The sequence below is a fragment of the Giraffa tippelskirchi genome, chromosome 5 (assembly GCF_054371585.1).
Source record: "Giraffa tippelskirchi isolate mGirTip1 chromosome 5, T2T-mGirTip1v1.2.pri, whole genome shotgun sequence".
NCBI lineage: Eukaryota > Metazoa > Chordata > Mammalia > Artiodactyla > Giraffidae > Giraffa > Giraffa tippelskirchi.
The window spans coordinates 113,063,171-113,082,668 of record NC_137279.1 but is presented as its reverse complement, the minus strand read 5'-3'; the positions used below and the strand labels follow the sequence as shown (position 1 = coordinate 113,082,668).

General features: G+C 54.4%; 2 protein-coding genes across 12 annotated transcripts; both read left to right on the top strand.

Annotated features, from left to right (window-relative positions):
• Nucleotides 1–10: 10 nt before the first annotated feature.
• Nucleotides 11–9,065, top strand: ATXN7L2 (ataxin 7 like 2). Of its 5 annotated transcripts, XM_081487067.1 has the most exons (13): nucleotides 110–175; nucleotides 258–459; nucleotides 2,348–2,413; nucleotides 2,796–2,900; nucleotides 3,318–3,528; nucleotides 3,822–4,108; nucleotides 4,734–4,816; nucleotides 5,100–5,353; nucleotides 6,177–6,375; nucleotides 6,502–6,623; nucleotides 7,111–7,906; nucleotides 8,186–8,285; nucleotides 8,915–9,065. In XM_081487067.1, the coding sequence occupies exons 2-13, from the start codon at nucleotides 333–335 to the stop codon at nucleotides 9,013–9,015; spliced, it is 2,451 nt and encodes an 816-aa protein (XP_081343193.1). In that variant the 5' UTR covers nucleotides 110–175; nucleotides 258–332; the 3' UTR covers nucleotides 9,016–9,065. The 5 variants fall into 5 exon arrangements, with proteins under 5 accessions (XP_081343194.1, XP_081343193.1, XP_081343195.1 ...); XM_081487068.1 differs by lacking the exon at nucleotides 8,186–8,285 and having other exon boundaries at nucleotides 11–193; nucleotides 280–459; XM_081487069.1 differs by lacking the exon at nucleotides 8,186–8,285.
• Nucleotides 9,066–10,443: 1,378 nt separating this feature from the next.
• CYB561D1 (cytochrome b561 family member D1) lies at nucleotides 10,444–19,468 on the top strand. Of its 7 annotated transcripts, none has more exons than XR_014052950.1 (4): nucleotides 10,444–10,630; nucleotides 11,181–11,218; nucleotides 11,786–12,377; nucleotides 18,090–19,468. XR_014052950.1 is itself a non-coding variant. In XM_081487099.1 (4 exons), exons 1-4 carry the CDS (start codon nucleotides 10,483–10,485, stop codon nucleotides 18,097–18,099), a joined length of 696 nt encoding a protein of 231 aa, XP_081343225.1. In that variant the 5' UTR covers nucleotides 10,444–10,482; the 3' UTR covers nucleotides 18,100–19,468. The 7 variants fall into 7 exon arrangements, 4 of the variants coding, with proteins under 4 accessions (XP_081343225.1, XP_081343224.1, XP_081343227.1 ...); XR_014052951.1 differs by lacking the exon at nucleotides 18,090–19,468 and adding an exon at nucleotides 12,917–13,041; XM_081487099.1 differs by having other exon boundaries at nucleotides 11,786–12,285.
• The last annotated feature ends 30 nt before the right edge of the window (nucleotides 19,469–19,498 follow it).

The following is a 19,498-nucleotide window of genomic DNA, read 5'->3' as shown; positions in this document are numbered from 1 at the left end:
GTGAGTTTAAGAGAGGGGCTGGGAGCAGAAAGAATGTGTTCATAAGGGTTAGGAGAGGAGGTCCTGAGGCTTTGGTCTCTTTCTCCCCCTGCAATCATGCATTTTGGAGGGGCTCTCGCGGCAAGCTCAGTAGGCAACAGCACCACCTGGCTGACTACATTTCCCAGAAGGCTATGTGGGCGAGAGACTGAGAGCCAGACGAACAGTGCTGCGCTTGCGCAAAAGAGTGAGCTGGAAAGGTGGGAGGGAGAGGGGAGGCGTGCCCGCGGCGGGGATGAGGGGAGGGTGCCGCGCGGCGGCGGCGCCGGGGCGGGCGCGCGTCCGCGGCGGTGATGGCGGTGCGTGAACGCGCGGCGGCAGCAATGGCCGCTCTGGAGCGGCGGGTGCCGAGTCTCGATGACTTCGCGGGACAGAGCTGGAGCTCGTGGGTGGAGCGGACCGATCTGCCTGCAGCCGACGGTGAGTGAAGCTCCCCTAGAGTCTGAACACCCCATCCCTGTCTCCCCTCCCCCCCTCCGGGCCCCCGCCAGCAGAGGGGAGCTGCCGACGGGAGCCGCCGTCCGGCTCCCCGGCCCCCCAAACAAAGGACCCGCCGGGTCCTAGTGCCCGCCTTCTCCGCCACCTTCGCGCCTCCGGGTCCTAGCGCCGGCTCTTCGCCAGCAGCCCACCCTGCCCACCTCTGCCTCTGCCGTCGCCCAATACCTGCCCCTACATCTGCTTTCCTTTATGTTTCTTCTTGCCTGCTGTCCTCCAGCTTCCGCCCCTCCTGCACCTGCCTCGGGCTTTCCCCATCCGCAACAGTCCTCTCCACGTGTTTCCCACGCACCCCACTTCTGTGCCCCCCTCCCAACCCCCCTCGTTCCGTCGCTTTCTGCCCCACACCTTCTGCTTCTTTTCGGCGTTTGCCTCTCGACTGCAGTGCCACTGGACCCCCGCCTCCTCCGCATTAGTTCATCGGTCCATCCATCTATCCATCCTCCCTTCCTCCCTCCTTCTGTCCATCCATCCATGCCTCCAACCCCCCGTCCTTTCCCGGGCCTCTTGCCCTACCTCCCGGGCTCTCTCCCCTAACACCCACCTTCTCTAGGCCCCTGAGTGCTTTTGGTGGAGCGGGCTGACAGCCCCTTTCCTGATCTTTGTCTCCTGGGCCCCAGGGGGCATCTGGCCTCGTGGCCTTTGGGGTGACAGCAGGCATCACGCCCCTGAAGAAGTTTGCAAGTGAGAAGAGGTGGAGGAGGAGACCACATGGAGCCGTCTCTGATGACACTTGTTCTCCTCTGAGACATCCAACTCCCAGCTCAGTTCTGTCCATCACTGCATTTTAACGGACTTCAGACTGGGGGCTGCCCCTTGTCTCTTGCATACCTAACCTACTACCCCTCATATCTGGAGATTATATAAGACTGTCAGTATTCTCATTCTAGAAGGGGGCAAGTCTGTTAGTAGGTGTCAGAAGCAGACCTAAGGGGGAGCATCAGGCCACCCTAGAACTGCCCCATGCTGGGTGGGCAAGGATGGGGCCATTGTCAGGGTCTGGGTGCATTGAGAACCGGAAATGGAATCAGACGGGTTTGGTGACTCAGAATTGATTTTTTTTCCAAGGGACAGGGAGGGGGCATAGAGGAGGGAGGGGAGAGCAGTAAAGTAGGGGGATGGGGAAAGAGCTGCTTTGCATAGCTAAGATGTTTTTGTCATCAACCCAGAAACTGAGGTACAAGGGCAACCCTTGCCCAAACCCCCTTAAGAGGAAAGGGGTTTGCGTAGCTGACCGAGGGGACTTTGAAGATGCTGAAGGGCTCCAAGATAGCAGTTTCTCTGCTCTATGGCCATCCTGTCAGTGCAGGACCTGAGCAGCTGGGTGTAACTTTCACAATGCCATGGCAACCCAAGTGAAACAAAATTGAGATTGGGGACCTGGGAAAGTATCTGTTTGGGATGCCACAGAAAAGCAGAAAGAACGCATCTGAGAAACCTCAAGAAGGGCCTCAGGGATCTGTAGTAAAATAAGTGAAGGACTGTTCCCCATTTACATGGGGAAGCAGGCCCAGAAAAGACATAATTACCCACAGTCACCGAGCTAGTCAGCGATGGGATCCTGAACTGCACCTTGGAATTAAGGAGCCACACGAAAGGATCCTCCTGATGGAGCCAGCTTATTCCAGAGGTAGCAGGTGAAGGAAGAATGACCACTTGAGAAAGATCCACTGAGTGGTTCTCTGGGTGGTCCTGAGCACCGGGTGCTTGTCAAGGGGCAGGGACTTCCTCCTGCTTGGCCACAGCACCTGGTCAGGTTGGAGATGGGCGTCTGGGATGGGAATGGTCCTTCTGAGCTGTGTTTCTCCTTCAGGGGCTGAGTTGGAGGAGAGTAACAAAAACCCGAAGAAGTTGGATGCCATGACCCTCATTAAAGAAGGTGGGAGTCGGCACACATTAGGGGTGGGGCCCAGGGCAGACAGGACCACCTTTCCTTCTTCCACCACAGCCCAGGAGGTGGCTGCAGCCAGTGAAGCAGCCAGTCTGGGCATTCTTACTTTGATAGGTCTGAGTCAGCCTCTTCCTCTGGCTTCTGTGACTTACTGAGGGAGATCCTAATCATTGGTGTTTGGTGCTCTCTCACCTGAAAGCCTGCATTCTTAGGGATTGGTTAGATTGAACTCTGGAAGCATCCATCATAAAGCCTATTATATCAGCTGGGAGGGGAAGTGTTATCTGAGTAGTGGGTGGATCTGTTCTCTGATCTTACAGGGAAACCCTGGCATCCCCAGCCCCAGTGATAAGGGCTTCTGTCGTTGCAGACATGTCCATCTTCGGGCACTGCCCTGCCCATGACGACTTCTATTTGGTTGTATGTAACCATTGCAGCCAAGTGGTGAAGCCTCAAGCTTTCCAGAAGCACTGCGGTGAGGGGAGCCCTAGGGAGGAGATAGAGGGAACAGGGGAAGGTGGAACTTGTAACTCTGAGGACAGGGCCAATTGGGAGGTCACATGGGTAATGGAGGGAGGCTTTGTGAATAGGAAGGTGGGGTGGGGTGGGGCTTCAGACATTGTGGTTGGTTGGGATTATTGTTTAAGCAAACTTCTAGCATCTGGTGGAGTAAAGTTCTAGCATCTGGGAAGAGCTAAGAGATTCAGGAAGAAGAGTCCTAGAATTTTCAGTCTTGAAGATGCAGATTCAAAGGGGAAAGAGGCAAATCTAAAACCTAACATTCGGAAACAGCAGATTCTCTATCATAAATCTGTGAGCAGGGTTAGGAGGATGGGGCAGGAGGCAGTTAATAGCACTCACCTCGATTGCTCTCTCCACCTCCTGGCGACAGAAAGAAGACATGGGCCCCTCAGCAAGCTCTACGCCCGGGCCCCACCTCCACCTCCAGCCCCTGCCAGCTCTCAGAAATGCCATGTAGTGAATGGGCAGGGCCCTGCTTGTAGGGCCCCAGGTTCTACCAAAACCTCCTCCAGGGAGAAGGGCCAGGGGTCTCGCAGCCGTGGCCACCAGCCTCCTGAGAAGACCCAGAAGGACAACCTCTGGTAAGGAAAGGCTGGAGACTCCCTGAGACAAGCCTTGACCACACAGCCCAAGGAGGGGTTGACACAAATGGAAGCAGCCATGGGGCGATGGGCACTGCTCATAGTGGGAGGGAGCCAGCTCTCTCTGCAGCTCCCTTCTGCTTGCTCCAGGGAATATGGGATTCCCTTGTCCCGAGTTCTGCACCCCTGCAGGAGCCCACCCAAATTCCGGGAAAGGAGATGGTCCTGGGCTAGAATCCGGGGCCCAGACCCAGCCTCCCTACCTCCCAGCCTACACCCTCTCTCCACTATAGCCTTTTCGTGCCTGTGGTGAATCTGGAGAAGATGTCCAGTCTTCCGAAGCCCGATGGACATGGAATCAGGGTGGCCCCGCCCTCTGCTTTCCTCAGCCAGCCAGGTGGCATCACCAAGGACTCCCCTGGAAAAAATCCCATGGCATCCCCTTCTAAAGAACTTCCTGGCAGAGAGAGCATCGAGATAGCCCCCAGCGAGGGCCCCAGTCACCGGACTGAAGGCAGCCCTTCTGAAAAGGAGCTTGGTGGGACCAAGCTGCCACCCAAAACCCACCGGAAGATGGCTCGTGAGTAGTCCTGGTCTTGGGGGTCAGGAAGGTAGAGTGGGGACTCCTTTGGACAGCTTTGTCCTTGGGTCTGATGGAGAGGGGGTCAGCGAAGAGGGGGCTTGGCCATCACAGATTGCCGGGGTACAGGGACCCCTGGTCATCCCTTGATGTGGGCACTCACTTGACCTGCTTGCTCTCTTGGAAGATTCTCTTCAGTCCAGCTCTCCTGATTAAGGCTATGGGAGCCTGTGCCCAAGTAGGTGAAGGTACTGTTCTTCACCCTGGGCTGTGGAACTTTTATCTTTTTTCTCATGTAGATCCAGGGCACCAGAAACCTCCCATAGCTGGTTTTCCTGGCATTCCAGATGCCTGTGTTTCTTGGTATATGTTGCTCTGTTTGGGGCTTGGAGCCCCCCAAAGGATTCTTGGGCTGGTAATGGGGACGGGATGGTTCTCACAGCCAGCAGAGAGCTGCTGATGCCCAGAGGAGTTTGTCTGGAAGGCTACAGCCGCAGACTTGAGAGCCAGAGGCTCTCCTGCCTTACGCCCAGCTCTTCCTAGGCCTTTGGCATGAAGATACCAGACTTTCCCCTGGGCCTCCTCTAAGTGGCTCTGGGGTTCATGGGACCTGCTTTCCCCACAGGGAAGGAGTGCGACCTCAACAGGCAGTGTGGGGTAATAAATCCAGAGACCAAAAAGATCTGTACCCGCCTTCTCACTTGCAAGGTAACCTCTATTCCCTCTGCCTGGTGAGGGAAGACACGGGCCCTGGGCAGGGAGAGGAAGTGCGATCTTATCCAAGGTCCAACTCAAGGGATGGGGGGGTTAAGCCCAGACCAGGGATGGGGAGAAGGGGCTGCCCCAGTGGGCCCAAGGTGGGGACATCAGGCAGGTGGTGGCTCCCAGATCCCCCCCCAATCTCTCCGCTTGCCGAGGCCAGAGCACACTGCTGCCCCTTCCCCTGCTCAGCTCACACCCCCTCCCCACCCTCCACCCTGCTGTGTTCTAGATCCACTCAGTGCACCAGCGCCGGGAGGTCCAGGGCCGAGCCAAGGACTTTGACGTGCTGGTGGCAGAGCTGAAGGCCAACTCCCGCAAAGGGGAGTCTCCCAAGGAGAAGAGCCCAGGGCGCAAGGAGGCAGCTCTTGAGCGCCCCCCCCAAGAGTCCCCCGCCTCAGTCCAATTTGTGGCAGCAGTGGCTGCTCCCAGCAGCGCCTTCTCTGCTCGTGCCAAGCCGATCTACCCCTACTGTGCACTGCCCAGGTAGGTCCAGGAGCCAGCACCCATCTGACCCGGGGACGCTTGGCCCTAGACCATCAGGGACCCCTGGAGACAGGCCCGGGGGTGTCCTGGAAGATACTGCTCACTCCACCCTGATGTGGGGGGAGGAGCCCTGGCAGTGGTGTGGAAGCAGGTGATTCCCCCACTGCTAACCTGGCATACTGCAGTACCCCTGCCTCTCTGTAGCGATCCAACACCCAGGATAAAAACACTCTCCCAGCTGCTTCCACCAGGCGAAAAGTCATCATCGGGGAGCCAGAAGGGTCAGGGTCCTGGGTGAGGCAGTCCTTCTGTGTATTTATTCACTGGCCCCTTCGTGTGCAGAGGCTGCGCTGGACCCGGGGGAGAGCCTGCCTTGCCGAAGGAGACACACACCCATCTCTGCCTGTAACACGAGGGGCAGACACGAAACACAGGCTCAGCTCACAGACAGGCTCACAGGAATATGTGATGCAAGAAGGGGGTTGAGAAAATTGACTGGGCTGACCCGAGCTGAGTGCAGTTACACTCAGAAGATTTTCTGGAGGAGGCGAATCTGGAGCAGATTTTCCCCCTGAGGAGGCAGGGCCTGGGAAGTGAAGGGGCTGGGGAGAGAATCCCTTGGGAGCTGTGGCCCCTGATCTTTCCTGCTCTTAACTCTGTGAGCTCTGTTGTCCCCTCCCTCCCTGGCCCCCTTCCTCTTTGTCTGATGGCCCACAGGGTGTCTGCCCTGGCTTTTTGAGCTTGGCGGGTTCAGGGACAACCCCCCCCCCCGCCCCGACCCACTTCTGTCACATTGCCCTCACATCCCCTTTGGCCCTTCCAGGTCCCAGGCCTCTTCTGAGAGTGAGTTGGATGATGAAGGCCCTTGTGGTGGTGATGGGGATCCAGGCCTGTTCCCCTTTCCCCTGCCCCGGGGTGGGGCCCAGGCCTCCAGCGAGGAGAGTGAGGAGGAGGGGACATCTGATGAACTCCATCTCCCCACTGACTGCCATTATGCAACCCGGCCCCCTCGGCCACAGGCGGTAAGGACCCAGGGGTGGGGGGCAGCCCTCCTGGCCCAGAGTGTGGGAAGGAGGTCCGATTCTGTGTGCAGGCACCCTCCCTGTATTTCAGGCACCGGTAATCATGTACCTTCCTTCTGCCTCCAGTTCTGCACCTTTGGGAGCCGGCTGGTGAGTCCAGGATGCTACGTGTTTAGCCGCCGGCTGGACCGGTTCTGCTCGGCCCTGAGCTCCATGCTGGAACGGCACCTCAGTTCCCACATGTGGAAGTGAGTCTTTCGGCCCCAGACCTTCCCTCCCTGGGCCCCAGGCACTCATGGGCTTCAGAAGCCCTAATTCTTCACACATACCTAGAGACATGGCTTGGCTATTGGCCAGGAAGCCCCCACCCAAGTAGGACGAAGAGGAAGTGGGGGAACTTGCCGGCCTGGAGTTAGGCTAAGGTCGGGCATGAATGGTTGTCTGGGAGTGAATCTTAACTCTTACCTGTTACTTCTAGTACCTTTTAGGTAAGTAGGGATAGAGGATGGCTAACCTGAGATTTAAAGTGAGATTCTGAAAGCATCTATATATTAGTTCCATCTCTGTCTGTCCCTGGGCCTTCTTCATGTTCCTCAGTTCCAGCATCTCCCAGCAGATGGCAGCACTGCCAGGGTTTCTGGGCCATTTCTCCGCGGGGCGGAAAGGCTGTTGTATATTGGTGGGGATGCCCTCTGGCTTGCTTGGCATCACAGTGGGGCTCTCTTTTTGCCACAGGAAGATCCCACCGGCGGCTGAGCCTCCATCCCACCTTGTCAGCTCCCTCCCATCTGCTCCCCTAAGCCCATCCCCTACAGGCAGCAGCCCTCGCCTTCCAGGCCCACCCCCCAGACCTGCCTGCCCCGCCTCCACGCTCCCCACCAAGGACAGCCTTGTCCCCAGCTACCCTGCAGGCTCCCCCAACGTGGCAGCCGCCTGTAGTCAGGCGGAGTGCATGGGCGGGAGCCAGGCCATCACCTCACCACTGCCTGCCAACACGCCGTCCCCGTCCTTCAGCAAGCTCCCACTTTCCAAGGCCAGCAAGTCGTCCAAAGGCAAGGACAGGCTTGAGGTGGAGGCTCCTTCTCGAAAGCGAAAGTTATCACCCGGCCCCACCACTTTCAAACGGACTTGCATCCTGGAGCCCACTGGAAAGGGCAAACCCTCTGGATGCCGGGGCCTCGCAGCCAAGACTAAACCCACTCTGGGCCTGGGGCTTAATGGGACGGTGGGGCCAAGAGTGAAGAGGGCAGGGCACCTGGACTGTCGGGGTTCCCCTCATCAGCCCCCCATGCCAGTCAAGGCCTCTCAGCTGGACAGCCAGGGTGCGGCTGGACACACGGCTAAGGCCCTGCCGACCAGCTGCCTCTCTGAGGAGGAGGTAGCCAAGAAGCGGAAAAACCTGGCCACTTACTGCCGGCCAGTGAAGGCCAAGCACTGCCAAGCCGGTGCCCCTGCCGACGTGGCCTGCTCTGTGCGCCGCAAGAAGCCGAGTCCGGCCCTGGCCTTTGAGGAGAAGTGTTCTACACTGAAGGTACCAGCCCAGCTCCCTGAAGAGTGGGGGTGGGGAAGGGTCAGGATGGACGAGGTTGGCGTGCCCAGCAGGAACCTGACAGAAAGAGGTGCCTAAGTAAAAACTTTGTGCAGGGAGGGGAAGACTGGGGAAGTTGAGAGTTCCTGGGCCATCTTCTCTAGGGAGAGGTGACCACAGCTCTTGCTTGGTGGGCCTTCCCCTGTCCCCAGCCTTCTCTCTTTGGCTAAGGAGGTGTTGCCTCTACCTCTCCCCCTTCCCCCACTTTTGCTTTAATTAAAGGGCCACTTTCTGAATTGCTGTGGCCCTCACTCCAGGAACTGGAGCTACCTCTGTTCCCTGAAGGAAAGGAAGTTGGACTCCATGAGCTCTGATAAGAAAGGTTTGGGCAGTGGGGTTGAGCTGGGGTCCCAGAGCTGTGGCATAACACACTGGGCACAGGGTGGGTGGGCTGGTCTTGTTCGTTGGTTTCGCGTCTGGGCATTAGGGCCTGAAAGGGCAGGGACACCACCCAAGGTCCCCATATGCATGTCTGCCCACCTTGCACATGTATCCACTGCCAGGTTTTCAGGTGTCAGGCAAACTCTCCAGGGTTTCCAGTAAAGCCAGCAGCCAGATTTATTTGCCTCTTCTGATGAGAGCCCTGGAGTAGCATGCTCTGAGCTATACATATGATCTTAGCCAAGGGGGATGAATTGGGTGGGAAGGGGGGATGCTCTCCTGGTTTAGGCACTGACCAGATGCATCCCAACACATTTGGCATCCATATGAGAGTAGTAATAAGTTGACAGTTGCCCAGGGCTTGAGTGTGTTTGTGTCCCCTGCTTGCATGGGTGATCTCCAGACTGCCTCTGCTGGGCAGGCATTTATCCTCCCCCATGCCTAGCTTTACTCAGCAGACCAGCAGGAGGAAATCGAACCTTAGCTTTTATGGCCCACATAGTTCACTGGATAGGAGGACAGGTAGACCCCCTAGCCTGACCCTGTCTCTTGCCTCTTGTCTTCCTGCAGTCAAAAGCCCATTAACGAGAAAGTGCCTGCCCACTGCAATGGAGCCGCCAGCACCTCCTCCCCTCCAGATCCGGGCCCCAGGCTGCTGCCGCTTTTTATAACTTTATATTATTTTTTTTAAGAAAAAAAAAAACTCTTTAAAATACCTCAAGACTGTCTTCCTGTTCTGTTGCTGCTAAGAAAATATAAAAACAGAAACATAGGAAGGAAAGAAGTGTAATAAAATGAGTGTCCTTACTGTCCCCAGCTACACCTCAGGAGGCTGACCTGATAGGCAGCCAGCCTCCAGCTCCTATCACTTGCCTGCAAAATAATCTCTTATGCTCATATGTTTTTGTACTTTTAGTCTCTGGAAATGGCTAAGGGTTGTGTCACTGGGGGAGTCTTAGGATGAGGAAGCATGTGGCTCCTAGTGAGCAAGGGGACTACAGTCCTATTGGGGAAGGAAACTTGATGGGGGAGGGGAGCCACACCTCCGGGTCTGCTCTTGGATCTTCGCCTTGAAGGTCTAGGAGAATCAGCCTGTGGCCCTATTCTGGTCTTCCAGCAACCCAGCGCCTCCATCCTGTCTCTGAATTACTGCCTCAGTTTCTTTAGCTCCTCCTGCCTCTTATTAGTAGCCTCATTTTGTCAACCACTGGAGCTGAAGTGGAGTCAGTAATTGCTCTCAGGATGTCCCTGATTCCCGTGGGACTGCCTGTTTTGGTCTCTCGCCCCATGGCCTGTGGGTTTACCCTTAAGGAAGGGGTGTACCCTCTCCCAGGTAGGCCTCCTTAAGCTGAAGCACACCTTTTCTGGAGGCAGAAAGGGAAAAGGTAAGATCACTTACAGAACTTCCCTTGGTGTGGGAGGCAGCCAACGTGTGGGAGGCCCTAGTCCCTCAGGATCACCTGGCTCCCCAGGGCTGAGCAGATGGTGTGGAGGCGGCAAGGGCTGGGAGTGCCCTAGATTTTCCATTTGTCTCACTGGGGACAACAGCTACTGTGCAGATAGGGGACACGACTGTCGCGTGTCCCTCCTTTGGTCCTCAAACCCTAATCCACCAGGCACGAGGCACTAGTTTTTAGCTTTATCTGTTCCTTTTCAGTCTCCTTGCTTTTAGGCAGAGGGGACTCTTACTCCCTTAACAAGACGGAAGGAAGGAGGGGTGGCGGGAGAGAGTGGGCAACCAGGGAAATCCAGTATTTTTGGAAAACTGCTCAAAACTGGTTTCACACTCTTGGTTCTGTATACCAGATTTGTGACTTGGGTGAAATCAGTTGTCATAAAAGTAATTTTTACAGGCTATTTGAGACATAAGCCCCATAAGCCCGTGTAGACATAAAGATACGAATGAGGCTGGCTGAAGAAACAAAGCGGGCCCGGAGCTGTCCACTAGCTTCCTGCCCTCGGGGCTCTCCAGGACCGAGGCGCTTTCCCCCAGTCTGCAGAGGGCGCTGTGGGCTAGCCGCCGCATTGTCGGTGGCGTCCCGGGGCGGAGCCTCTCCCGCATCCGCGGCCGCCTCCGCGATTCCAAACCCGGAAGACTTGCCCTGGCAGCTGGGAGTGTGCGGCTGCCGGACGCCGCCATGCAGTCCCTGGAGGTAGGTCTGGTTCTCGCTCCGCCGAGGGAGCCGAGACTGACCCGTTGGCTGCGGAGAGGCAGTGGGATCTTGGCGCATCTGGTCGCTGTGGGCTTCACCATCTTCCTGACTGTGCTGTCCCGGCCAGGAACCAGTGAGTGTGCAGGAAGGGGCGGGGCCAGGAAAGGGGGCGGAGCCGAGATGTCGGAGGGGCTGCGCTTGGAAGCGCTAAGAGGCGTGGAGTGGGGACTCGCAGTGGATGGGCGACTGTGGAGGGGCAGTAAGGGCGTGGTGGGGCGTGGTGGGGCGTGACCCTGGGGGTGGGTCCTGGAAGGGTGGGGCTTTGGAGCTGGGAGGAGAGGAGAAGCCAGAAGTGAACTAACTGAACTCGCTAGTTCGTCAGCAGCAGAGACCCACGGATGCTACAAGTAAAGGAGGGAGGCCAACTCTATTTTAGGATTGGGCTGGTAGCTGCGAAGTGCTGAATGGGAAATCCAGGCCAAACTGGTATGTTTGCCCTCTTGGTTGCTCAGTCTAAGGCCCTTTGGCTGCACCACTTTGCCTGGAGGTCCTGATGAATGAATAGGGTTGAAGACAGACACTACACTGACCTTTCCCCTCCAGCCAGATTCTTTGGGCTCCAGCCAGCCACAGGGGCAGAACCAATGGTGCCCCGCCGTCAGTCTGTTCTCTTTGATTCTTAGGTCTTTTCTCCTGGCACCCTGTATTCATGGCCTTGGCGGTGAGTTTGGGTGATTGGTTTGGATATGCCCCTAAGGAAGCATCTAGCCTTTAGAAGGTTTAACCTTTCTGTGGCTCAGAGAGGTGGGGGGAAATACCCAGGGCCCCGTCTTTCCTTGCAACCACTGAGATTAGGAAACAAGGAGGGCTGGGCTATAAGTAATCAGGTGGTTTAATGGGGTAGGAGGGCATGGAAGATACCATTCTTTTCTCCACTCTGGGCCTAAAGAGAGGAAGTGGAAGGGGCGATATCCAGTTGCTCCCCATACCCAGAGTTCAGGAGAAAGTTTAACTTTTGCTGTTCCCATTGGTCAAGAAATGAGAGTCTTTGTTGTTGAGGACGTGGGGGTGGGGGAGTGGGGCATGGATGTCAGCCTGAATGATGACACTTCCCCTCAAGAGTGGATTCCCAATTCTGCCCACAAATGCCTACCTGTGAGGCAGGTGGTCCTGGTGGGAGTTTAGCCCCCACCCTTTGTCTTTCTTGTTTGGATGTATGAGGGCACTTCCCTTTTTTCAGGCCTCTGAGCCAGGCCTGAGGCTCACTGGCCCTCTCCTGTGTTCACAGTTCTGCCTCTGCATGGCTGAGGCCATCCTGCTCTTCTCGCCCGAGCACCCCCTGTTCTTCTTCTGCTCCCGAAAGGCCCGGATCCGACTCCACTGGGCAGGGCAGACCCTAGCCACCTTCTGTGCAGCGCTGGGCCTGGGCTTCATCATCTCCAGCAGGACCCGCAGTGAGCTGCCCCACCTGGTGTCCTGGCACAGCTGGGTAGGGGCTCTGACGCTGCTGGCCACTATCGGCCAGGCACTGTGTGGACTTTGCCTCCTGTGTCCCCGGGCAGCCAGGGTCTCAAGGGTGGCTCGCCTCAAGCTCTACCATCTGACATGTGGACTGGTGGTCTACCTGATGGCTACAGTAACAGTGCTTCTGGGCATGCACTCTGTGTGGTTCCAGGCTCAGATCAAAGGTGCAGCCTGGTACCTGTGCCTGGTACTGCCCCTCTATCCAGCCCTGGTAATAATGCACCAGATCTCCAGCTTCTACTTGCCAAGGAAGAAAATGGAAATGTGAGTTCCTCTAAACTCTGAAGCGAAATGGGACACTTGACTTGGACTTCACTGGCTCCTTTAGTGACCTTCAGGGATCCACTTCAGAAGGGGTAGGGTTTTTGTATGTCTTAGCTGGGGTGGAGGCTGCAGAAACCCAAGCTGCCATTGCTGACAGATGACTCAGTGGGCCAAAATGGGGAAATGGATGGGACACAAGTGACAGGTGATGGGGAGCTTGATCCTGAAGCCTCCACTCTTGATGGGAGAGAAGAGTTGGGTGGTGCTGATGGTGCTGGCAGTCATTTCTTGCTTGCATGCCTAATGAAAAATTGGATTCCTATAACTTATGAGTGGCAGCAGCTCTTTGGGTCACTTTGAGAAAGCAGTGTAGTGGAGAGAGCCAATATACCTTTTTTTTAATGGGTATTGGCCTTATAGGCTCTGTTGTGCAAACTTATGTAAGTCCAATGTCTCAGGGACTCAGTTTCCTCATCTGTGTAATGGGTGATTGTTTCTAAACAATCTCTCCTAGCATTCCGTGTCTGTCCAGTTGATGTCACAGAGCATCCTCCCAGCTCTGAACCGTGGCTGGACCACTCATCAGACTCAGGGTGTAATTCTTACATTCATTGTCTCCTTACCCCTCCAGAGGGACCAATATGTTCTCCTGGCCTTTCAAGAACCTGTGCTGATTTGACCCCTGCACCAGGAGACAAGGCATCAGGGGCTGTGGAGAGAAAGGGCCCAGGTGAAGGTCTCCAGAACACCAAGACAGTAAGGGCACTAAAGGCACTTCAAACTTTTGGAGGAGCAGAAAGGCATTGGCTTAACCACACCTTGGCTCCTGGCTGGGTGTCTTAGCCCAGCTAAGAACTTCCTTCAGTTAATCTTGGGATCTGGGCTTGGGGCCGCAAGACGTCCATTCTCAGTGGCAGAGCAGTCCTGAGCATCTTGTGTTTTGTCCTTCTTAGGGCTCGGGTCCTTGCCTTCACACATAGCTTCCTGGAGCTATTCCAAAGCTTTTAGAACAAACTAAGAGCCGAGGAAATGGGGCAAGGCACTTGTGATCTAGAGAAAACAGTCTCCCTGGTTCTCCTTCTCCCCTCATCAGCTAAGCTTCCCTTCAGTGTCGTCTCTTGCCAGCTCTTTGGCCCAGGAGGGGGCTGAGTTTGGTGCCAGCTGGCAAATGAGGGCTGGACTTTCTTCCCTGTAGAGACCCCTCCTCATTCCAGACTGAAAGTAGTTCCGCAGACTGCCCTCATCCCTTGTTGGTGAGAGCTGGATGTTACATTGGTTAAGTGTGGTCTGGCTGATTCAGGGAGTTGGGACCTCCATTGTGGTGGTTGTTGGTGGTTTAGTTGCTAAGTCATGTCTGACCCTTGTGACCCCACAGACTGTATGCTGCCAGGCTCCTCTGTCCATTGGATTGGGACCTCCATAGATCATGGCGAAAACTGAGAATGGCCGAGCCTGGAAAGCAGTGTTGAGGCAGGTAGAGAGAGCTCAGTGGGGACTCTGGGAGACCTGCAGAGTAGGGCCTAGAATTTGAGGTCCCAGGAGCAGGGGTATGTGTTCCTAGATAGAATAGTTTGTATATCCCAGGTCTTTAGAAGATTCCAGGCCTCCTCCCTGGGTGACTCAGCACTAGGGAGTTCGCTATGATTCGACAGGACAGGCATGAGAATGGCAGGGGCAGAAGGGTCCTCAGAGCAGACTGTGCTGGGTCAGATGGCATCTCCTAGGAGCACCCCAGACCCTGAGCATCTCAAGGGGGGCCCCTGCTGATTATTCCTGTCTCTTTCATTGCCCTTTTTCTGCTTTCCAGCTCTCCACTGTGGTCTGACCTTGGGAGAGATGGCTACTGGGGTTGCATGGAGGAGATTGTCACCTTGGGTCATTCTGGCCAGGGAGTCCCTCTCTGCTGGCCCATACAGTCAGTGCTGGGAGTCTTGCTCTGTCTCCAGCAGGGTAGGAAGGCCGGGTGAGCTTGCTCGGGGAGCCAAGCAGGCAACACCAGAGAGCCTGAGCCTGCCTGAGGTGTTGCCTCCTCCCAGGTGGTGTGGGGGGATGGTGGGCGGGCAGGCGGGCTGACAGCCGGCAGTTTGTGTGGGCAGTGCCAGCTGATGTCTATTCCCAGCCCTGGGAGGAAGGGGGAAGTCATTTATATTCTGCAGGAAGAAGGGGTCCCAGCTGTCACTTCTCTGGCCGGTAGGCCCTGGGTGGGGGTGGGCAGGGGCACAGGGCAGAGAAGGGGGCACAGGTGGTCTCCACTTGCTTAGCCAGTCTGATTGCAGTATTGGGAGGAGCTCACCAGGAGGAGCCCTTCTTCCCAGCTGGCCAGACTGTGGAGGGACTTCCCTCCCCTCCCCTCCTTGCTCCTTCCATCACCACCTGCCCTCCCATCCCAGGGCAGCAGCTGGACAGCCATTAGACCTCAGCGCCAGGGCACTCTTCCTCCAGCTGGGATCTCGGTGGCTGATGGCTGCATATGCCTCCTGCTTGTGTTTCCTCCCCCTGCACCCTCTGTCCCCCCCACCATCCAGTGTCTCCCCATCTGGGGTATTATCTGGGCTCCTCAGCAATGAGGCAGAGGCCTTGAAGGAGAAACAAACGGCTGCCCTTTTGCCCTTGTCTGGCTAAGCAAAGCTGCTAGTAGCCAGCCTCTTTTGCCTTTGAAAATAAAACCCATGGTGCTCGAGATTTTTTTTAAATTTCCGTGTCATTTGCACAAATTTGCATATCAGGCTCACTAAGTCCTGATTCCAAATATGATTACATTCAAACTCAACCTTGAAGACATTAGAAATATAGACGGTTTTTGTATCCAAATCCGAATGGTAATAAGATTACCATTCTGGATTCAGATACCACACCCAAGCCCCCATCTTTCCCTTGGCCACCCTTTCCCCTCCATACTCCACTCCCCTACCCCCTACCCCCCATTGGGGGTTGTGTTGAATGGCAGGAGCTCTGTGTGGGGAAGTCTCCCAACCTTACCTTCTGGGCTTTTCAGCTGCATTAAAGGTATCTCTTGCCAATCTGTGCCGCCTCCTGGCCCCACCCTCTCACAGGGCAGACTACCCCTCCCCACTCCCTGACACTAGCCTGTCCTCCCCCCGACCCCCACCACTCCAGGCATGGCTGCCATGGTTCTTGTTTTTAAAACCTCACTGTCGGAGATCCAGGCATTCTCCCAGAGCCAGCTGGCTGCTATGCCAAGGCCTGCTCAGAGTTAATAATAATCATTAGCTGAACAGGGCTGGGGCCTTTCAGCTCCAGATCTCCAAGCACTTGCAGACTGAGTCAGCCAGCCCTCACTTTCCCCCTCTTCCTGGGCTGCAGGGGGAGGAGGGGTCAGAAGTCTCACCTCCCAGCCACGCTTTGAGCCTTCCTTCCTCTTGGAAGCATCTCTGAGCGTCCTCTGAGTAAACCAATCAGGTCTTTTCACCTGACAAAAGGACACAGTGTATGCTTTGCTGACACTGGTAGTGGCATTGGTGATTGTTGACCTTGAATCTCTAGGACTCCTGCCTAGCCTTCCATTGACCTGTCTTGGCCTCCAGGGGACACCCCTGACTCCCCCAGCATTTCTGATGACTCTCTGCAGGCTTAGGGAGCAGGGAGGCTCCTGGTTTAGTGTTCCGCTGCCCCTGTGTCTGGTTGGCATAAAGAGCTTATGTATCATGAAGTGAAAAGCACATCGATCCAGGAGCTAGGAAACTTGCAGTCTGGGTGTACCTAGCCCCTGACACTGGTGTGGCCACAGGCAAATCACTTACTGCATGAACTGTCTCACAGGGATGTTGTGAGCACTAGATGACAGAATGCATGTTAACAGGCATTGGGATGTTCAAAGTAGTAAACACATGTAAACAGGTGGCTTATTATGTTCCTGTCCTTATCTCTTACTCAGCCTGGCTCTGGATTTTATGCTTCTTTTAGGGAGGCAATGGACAGTTATGGATAATGATGCTTAGGGGACCCAAGTCTCAGAGAGGTTGTGTTGCTGGCCACCGTCAGAGAACACAGACATTTCCTCCTAGATGCAAGGTCAGGAGTGCTACCGAGGCTATGACTAGTGAAGCTTGTCCTAAGTGCTGCCAGCTGATGTGTTCAAGTCATGGGGCGGATTGGAGTCAGTCCAATTATGCCCCAGGTCCAGCCTGGAGCTCCTGGAGCTGGTCTTAGTCTGGAGCTCCTGGTTGCAATTCTATCTAAGTTTCTCCTGGCTAATCCTGCTCTTCCAAGGGAAAGGTGGAGCAGACAGGCCAGGAAGGCAGGAGCAGCAGTGGACCCACACTGCCACATCAACTCTCTGGTTGCCCCCGTAGCCACAGGCTGCCTCAGGCCCTCACCCAGGGTGGAGGTGGGAAGCTGTGAGGCCCAGCCTCTGGGTTGTTCACAGCTTTGTTTCTCCTTCCTTGTTTCAGGCTCTTGGAGAAGGATCACCATCCTTTCCTCCTCAAAGGACATTATTGGAATTAACACACACACATGCACATGCACCATGAAAGCAGTTATGTTTAACTTGAAGATACTTTCCATTCCATTGGTCTGAGAACAGTCAGCAGCCTTCCTAGAGTGGACACAGAGAGGCAGGCACCATAGTAGCACAGGGGCTTCAGTATTTTTTAATCTTGGGTGTTTTTCCCACCCCTTATCCTGGGATCCAGGAATGAAACACTGATCAGGCATTGTGGTCATGGCCTCAACGACTGTCACCAGTGTAGACACAGGGAAGACACAGCTGAAAGGCAGGAGGACAGTGCCCCGGAACTGCTCCGGAGGGTGATTTAACGTAGATGGTCTCCAGCTCAGCTTAAAGCAGGCAGATTCCCTCCAATAAGACAACCTTCTCCCTACCCACCCACTCACCCAGAAGCTTTGACTAACTCACCAGTGTGCAGGGAATAAGTCCCAGTTTTAAATCTACCTGCTTCTATCAGAATTTCCTAGATTTTGTAAAACCTCTTTTGAAAGCATTTTTAGTAGCTACTTCAGGTGATTCTATCCTCTGGTACCAGAGGATTCAACTCTGTCTCACTGAGTATTCATGAGGCCCCCCGGCACCCCTGTCTTTGAGGCAGATCCCCTGTTATCTCCCAGTGCTTTCTAAGGATTTCCAGGACTGGGCTAGACCTTTCTGCTGAGGTCCACACCTAAAGCAAACTATGGCCAAGGGAAGGAGCAGTGGGAGGTGAAGGGAAAGCAGCATGAAGTTCTATCCAGCTGCAGCACTCCGTAACCTGTGTGTGTTTGCAGACACATATGCATACAAGCCTCCAACTCTGGGGTCAATGACTCTTACTTTATGTAGGCTAGTGCTGTAGGGCACCTAGAAGTCCTTGCAGGGTCCTATGTCCTAAAGGTTGGTTCTCTCCATACCCACTGTGATTCTGGGACTGTAACCATGCTGATGTCAACTGGAAGGCCTCAGGGCAGGTCTAAGTATCGTAACCCCTTGATGTTTCCACACAACAGGCTATATGCCTGATGATGGGGCCTGATGTGGCAGCTGCTTTAGCTTTCCTCTCTCAACCCCGGGGAGAGGAAGCATCCAGCGTAGGCTCCCTGTAGCCAGACCAAACAAGCTGACCATACCACTGAATGGGCCTGAGTCTTTTCTGCAGTGTGGGTGGGGCGAGTGAAGCTTCTCCAGTGGTTGCTTCAGAGACAAGATAAGGGGTCCAAGAGTTACAGCTGCAGAAAGGGAAGGAGTTGAGAGATCAGATGGGAGAGAGACCAGGCTGGCCAATCCACTGAACTTTCATTTTCTGTTCTAAAAGATAACCATCATATTAACCTTTTCTATTCTCCCGCAGTGCCACCTAAGAGGAGCTAGGGGAAGAGCCGCAAGACATGGCAGACCAAATGGCACATCTTGGCCAGAATTTATGGATCTTCTTGGGGAACTGGCAGGGGGATGGGGAGGGCTGAAGAGATGCAGCCTTGGGATGATGGAGAAAGGAGTATCAAAACTTCCTAGGCGCAGAGACAGGGCTTGACACAGGCCAAAACAGAGGGGAGGATTTTCAGTAGTCTTCTTCCCCAGACCTGTTCTTTTTACCAGCTCATCCTCTTGGCTCAACTCAGCCATAGCAAAAACTGCTTTGAAAAGATTAAAAAATACGAAATATGTGTAGACTCTGGGGGTGCCCTGGCATCAACATCTGTCATTTCATTGACTGCCAAGGTTGATATGTCTGATGTGACTGGCTGTGAGGTGTCTCCATCCCTCACTCTTTAGTTATTCCCTCATGAAAAGAAAAACACAACTTTCCAGACAGAAGAGGACCGCCCTTCAGTCAAGATTTTATCAGTGTAATAAATGAGGTAATTATTCAAATTCTGATTCTTTATTTTTTTCAGCCGCACTGCGCGGCTCGCGGGATCTTAGTTTCCCACCCAGGGATTGAACCCAGGCAGGCCCTGGGCAGTGAAAATGCCAAGTCCTAACCACTGGACTGCCAGGGAATTCCCCCAATTTTGATTCTTTTCATTTCTTTTTTTGTTATACCATGTCCCCTCCCTTTTGGGAATCTACCATGACAATCCCCTTCCAGAAGTACCAAGAGAGTAGCCAAAGAAACTGCCTATTCAGAGTTCAGTAGAATCTGGGCCAATTTCTGATAGGCTATCTTACGTACCAAGAAAGCAGGGACTGCATTTCTCTGTTCAATGCAATGTTAGGACACATTACATTGTCAATGAATATTCACTTGCCCATTAGACTAATATACTTTAAGCCAAACTAAGATGGTTACCACTCACAACATGAACATATATTGGTAATAATCAAAATACTATGGACCCAAGCTACTCACCATCATTTCTTTTAACCCAATTCAAACATTTTCCACGGTACAGTTTGTAGGCTTGATCCAAACTTTCAAGAGGGCTCTTCCGGGAGACAACCCTCCTCCCCAGGGATCCAGAAAGCCTTCATTATCTACAGTCTCTAGCCCTAAGTCATGGAATTTCTAGACTCTCTCCTGCTAAAGTGTCAATGACATTTCTTTTGAGAACATTGGGTTGGCAAATTTGTCTGCTGGCCAAAACCAATTTGCTGCCTGTTTTTTGTGGTCTGTGAGCCAGTAAGAGTTTTTGCATTTACATATGGTTGAAAAAAACCGTCAAATACATGTTACAATGATATGAAAATCACATTTCAATGTCCATAAATAAAGTTGACTGGAACAGAGCCACTGTCTGTCTGTGCACTTTCTATACC

Bases quoted from the DNA above. Each gene is read 5' to 3' on its own strand.
- ATXN7L2 (XM_081487067.1), top strand. From the start codon at position 333: ATGGCGGTGCGTGAACGCGCGGCGGCAGCAATGGCCGCTCTGGAGCGG. The intron at 2,414-2,795 runs GTGGGAGTCGGC...CTGTCGTTGCAG, and splicing joins CATGACCCTCATTAAAGAAG to ACATGTCCATCTTCGGGCAC. The intron at 6,624-7,110 runs GTGAGTCTTTCG...TTTTTGCCACAG, and splicing joins CTCAGTTCCCACATGTGGAA to GAAGATCCCACCGGCGGCTG.
- CYB561D1 (XM_081487098.1), top strand. From the start codon at position 10,483: ATGCAGTCCCTGGAGGTAGGTCTGGTTCTCGCTCCGCCGAGGGAGCCG. The intron at 11,219-11,785 runs GTGAGTTTGGGT...CTGTGTTCACAG, and splicing joins CTGTATTCATGGCCTTGGCG to TTCTGCCTCTGCATGGCTGA. The intron at 12,286-12,916 runs GTGAGTTCCTCT...TTACCCCTCCAG, and splicing joins CCAAGGAAGAAAATGGAAAT to AGGGACCAATATGTTCTCCT.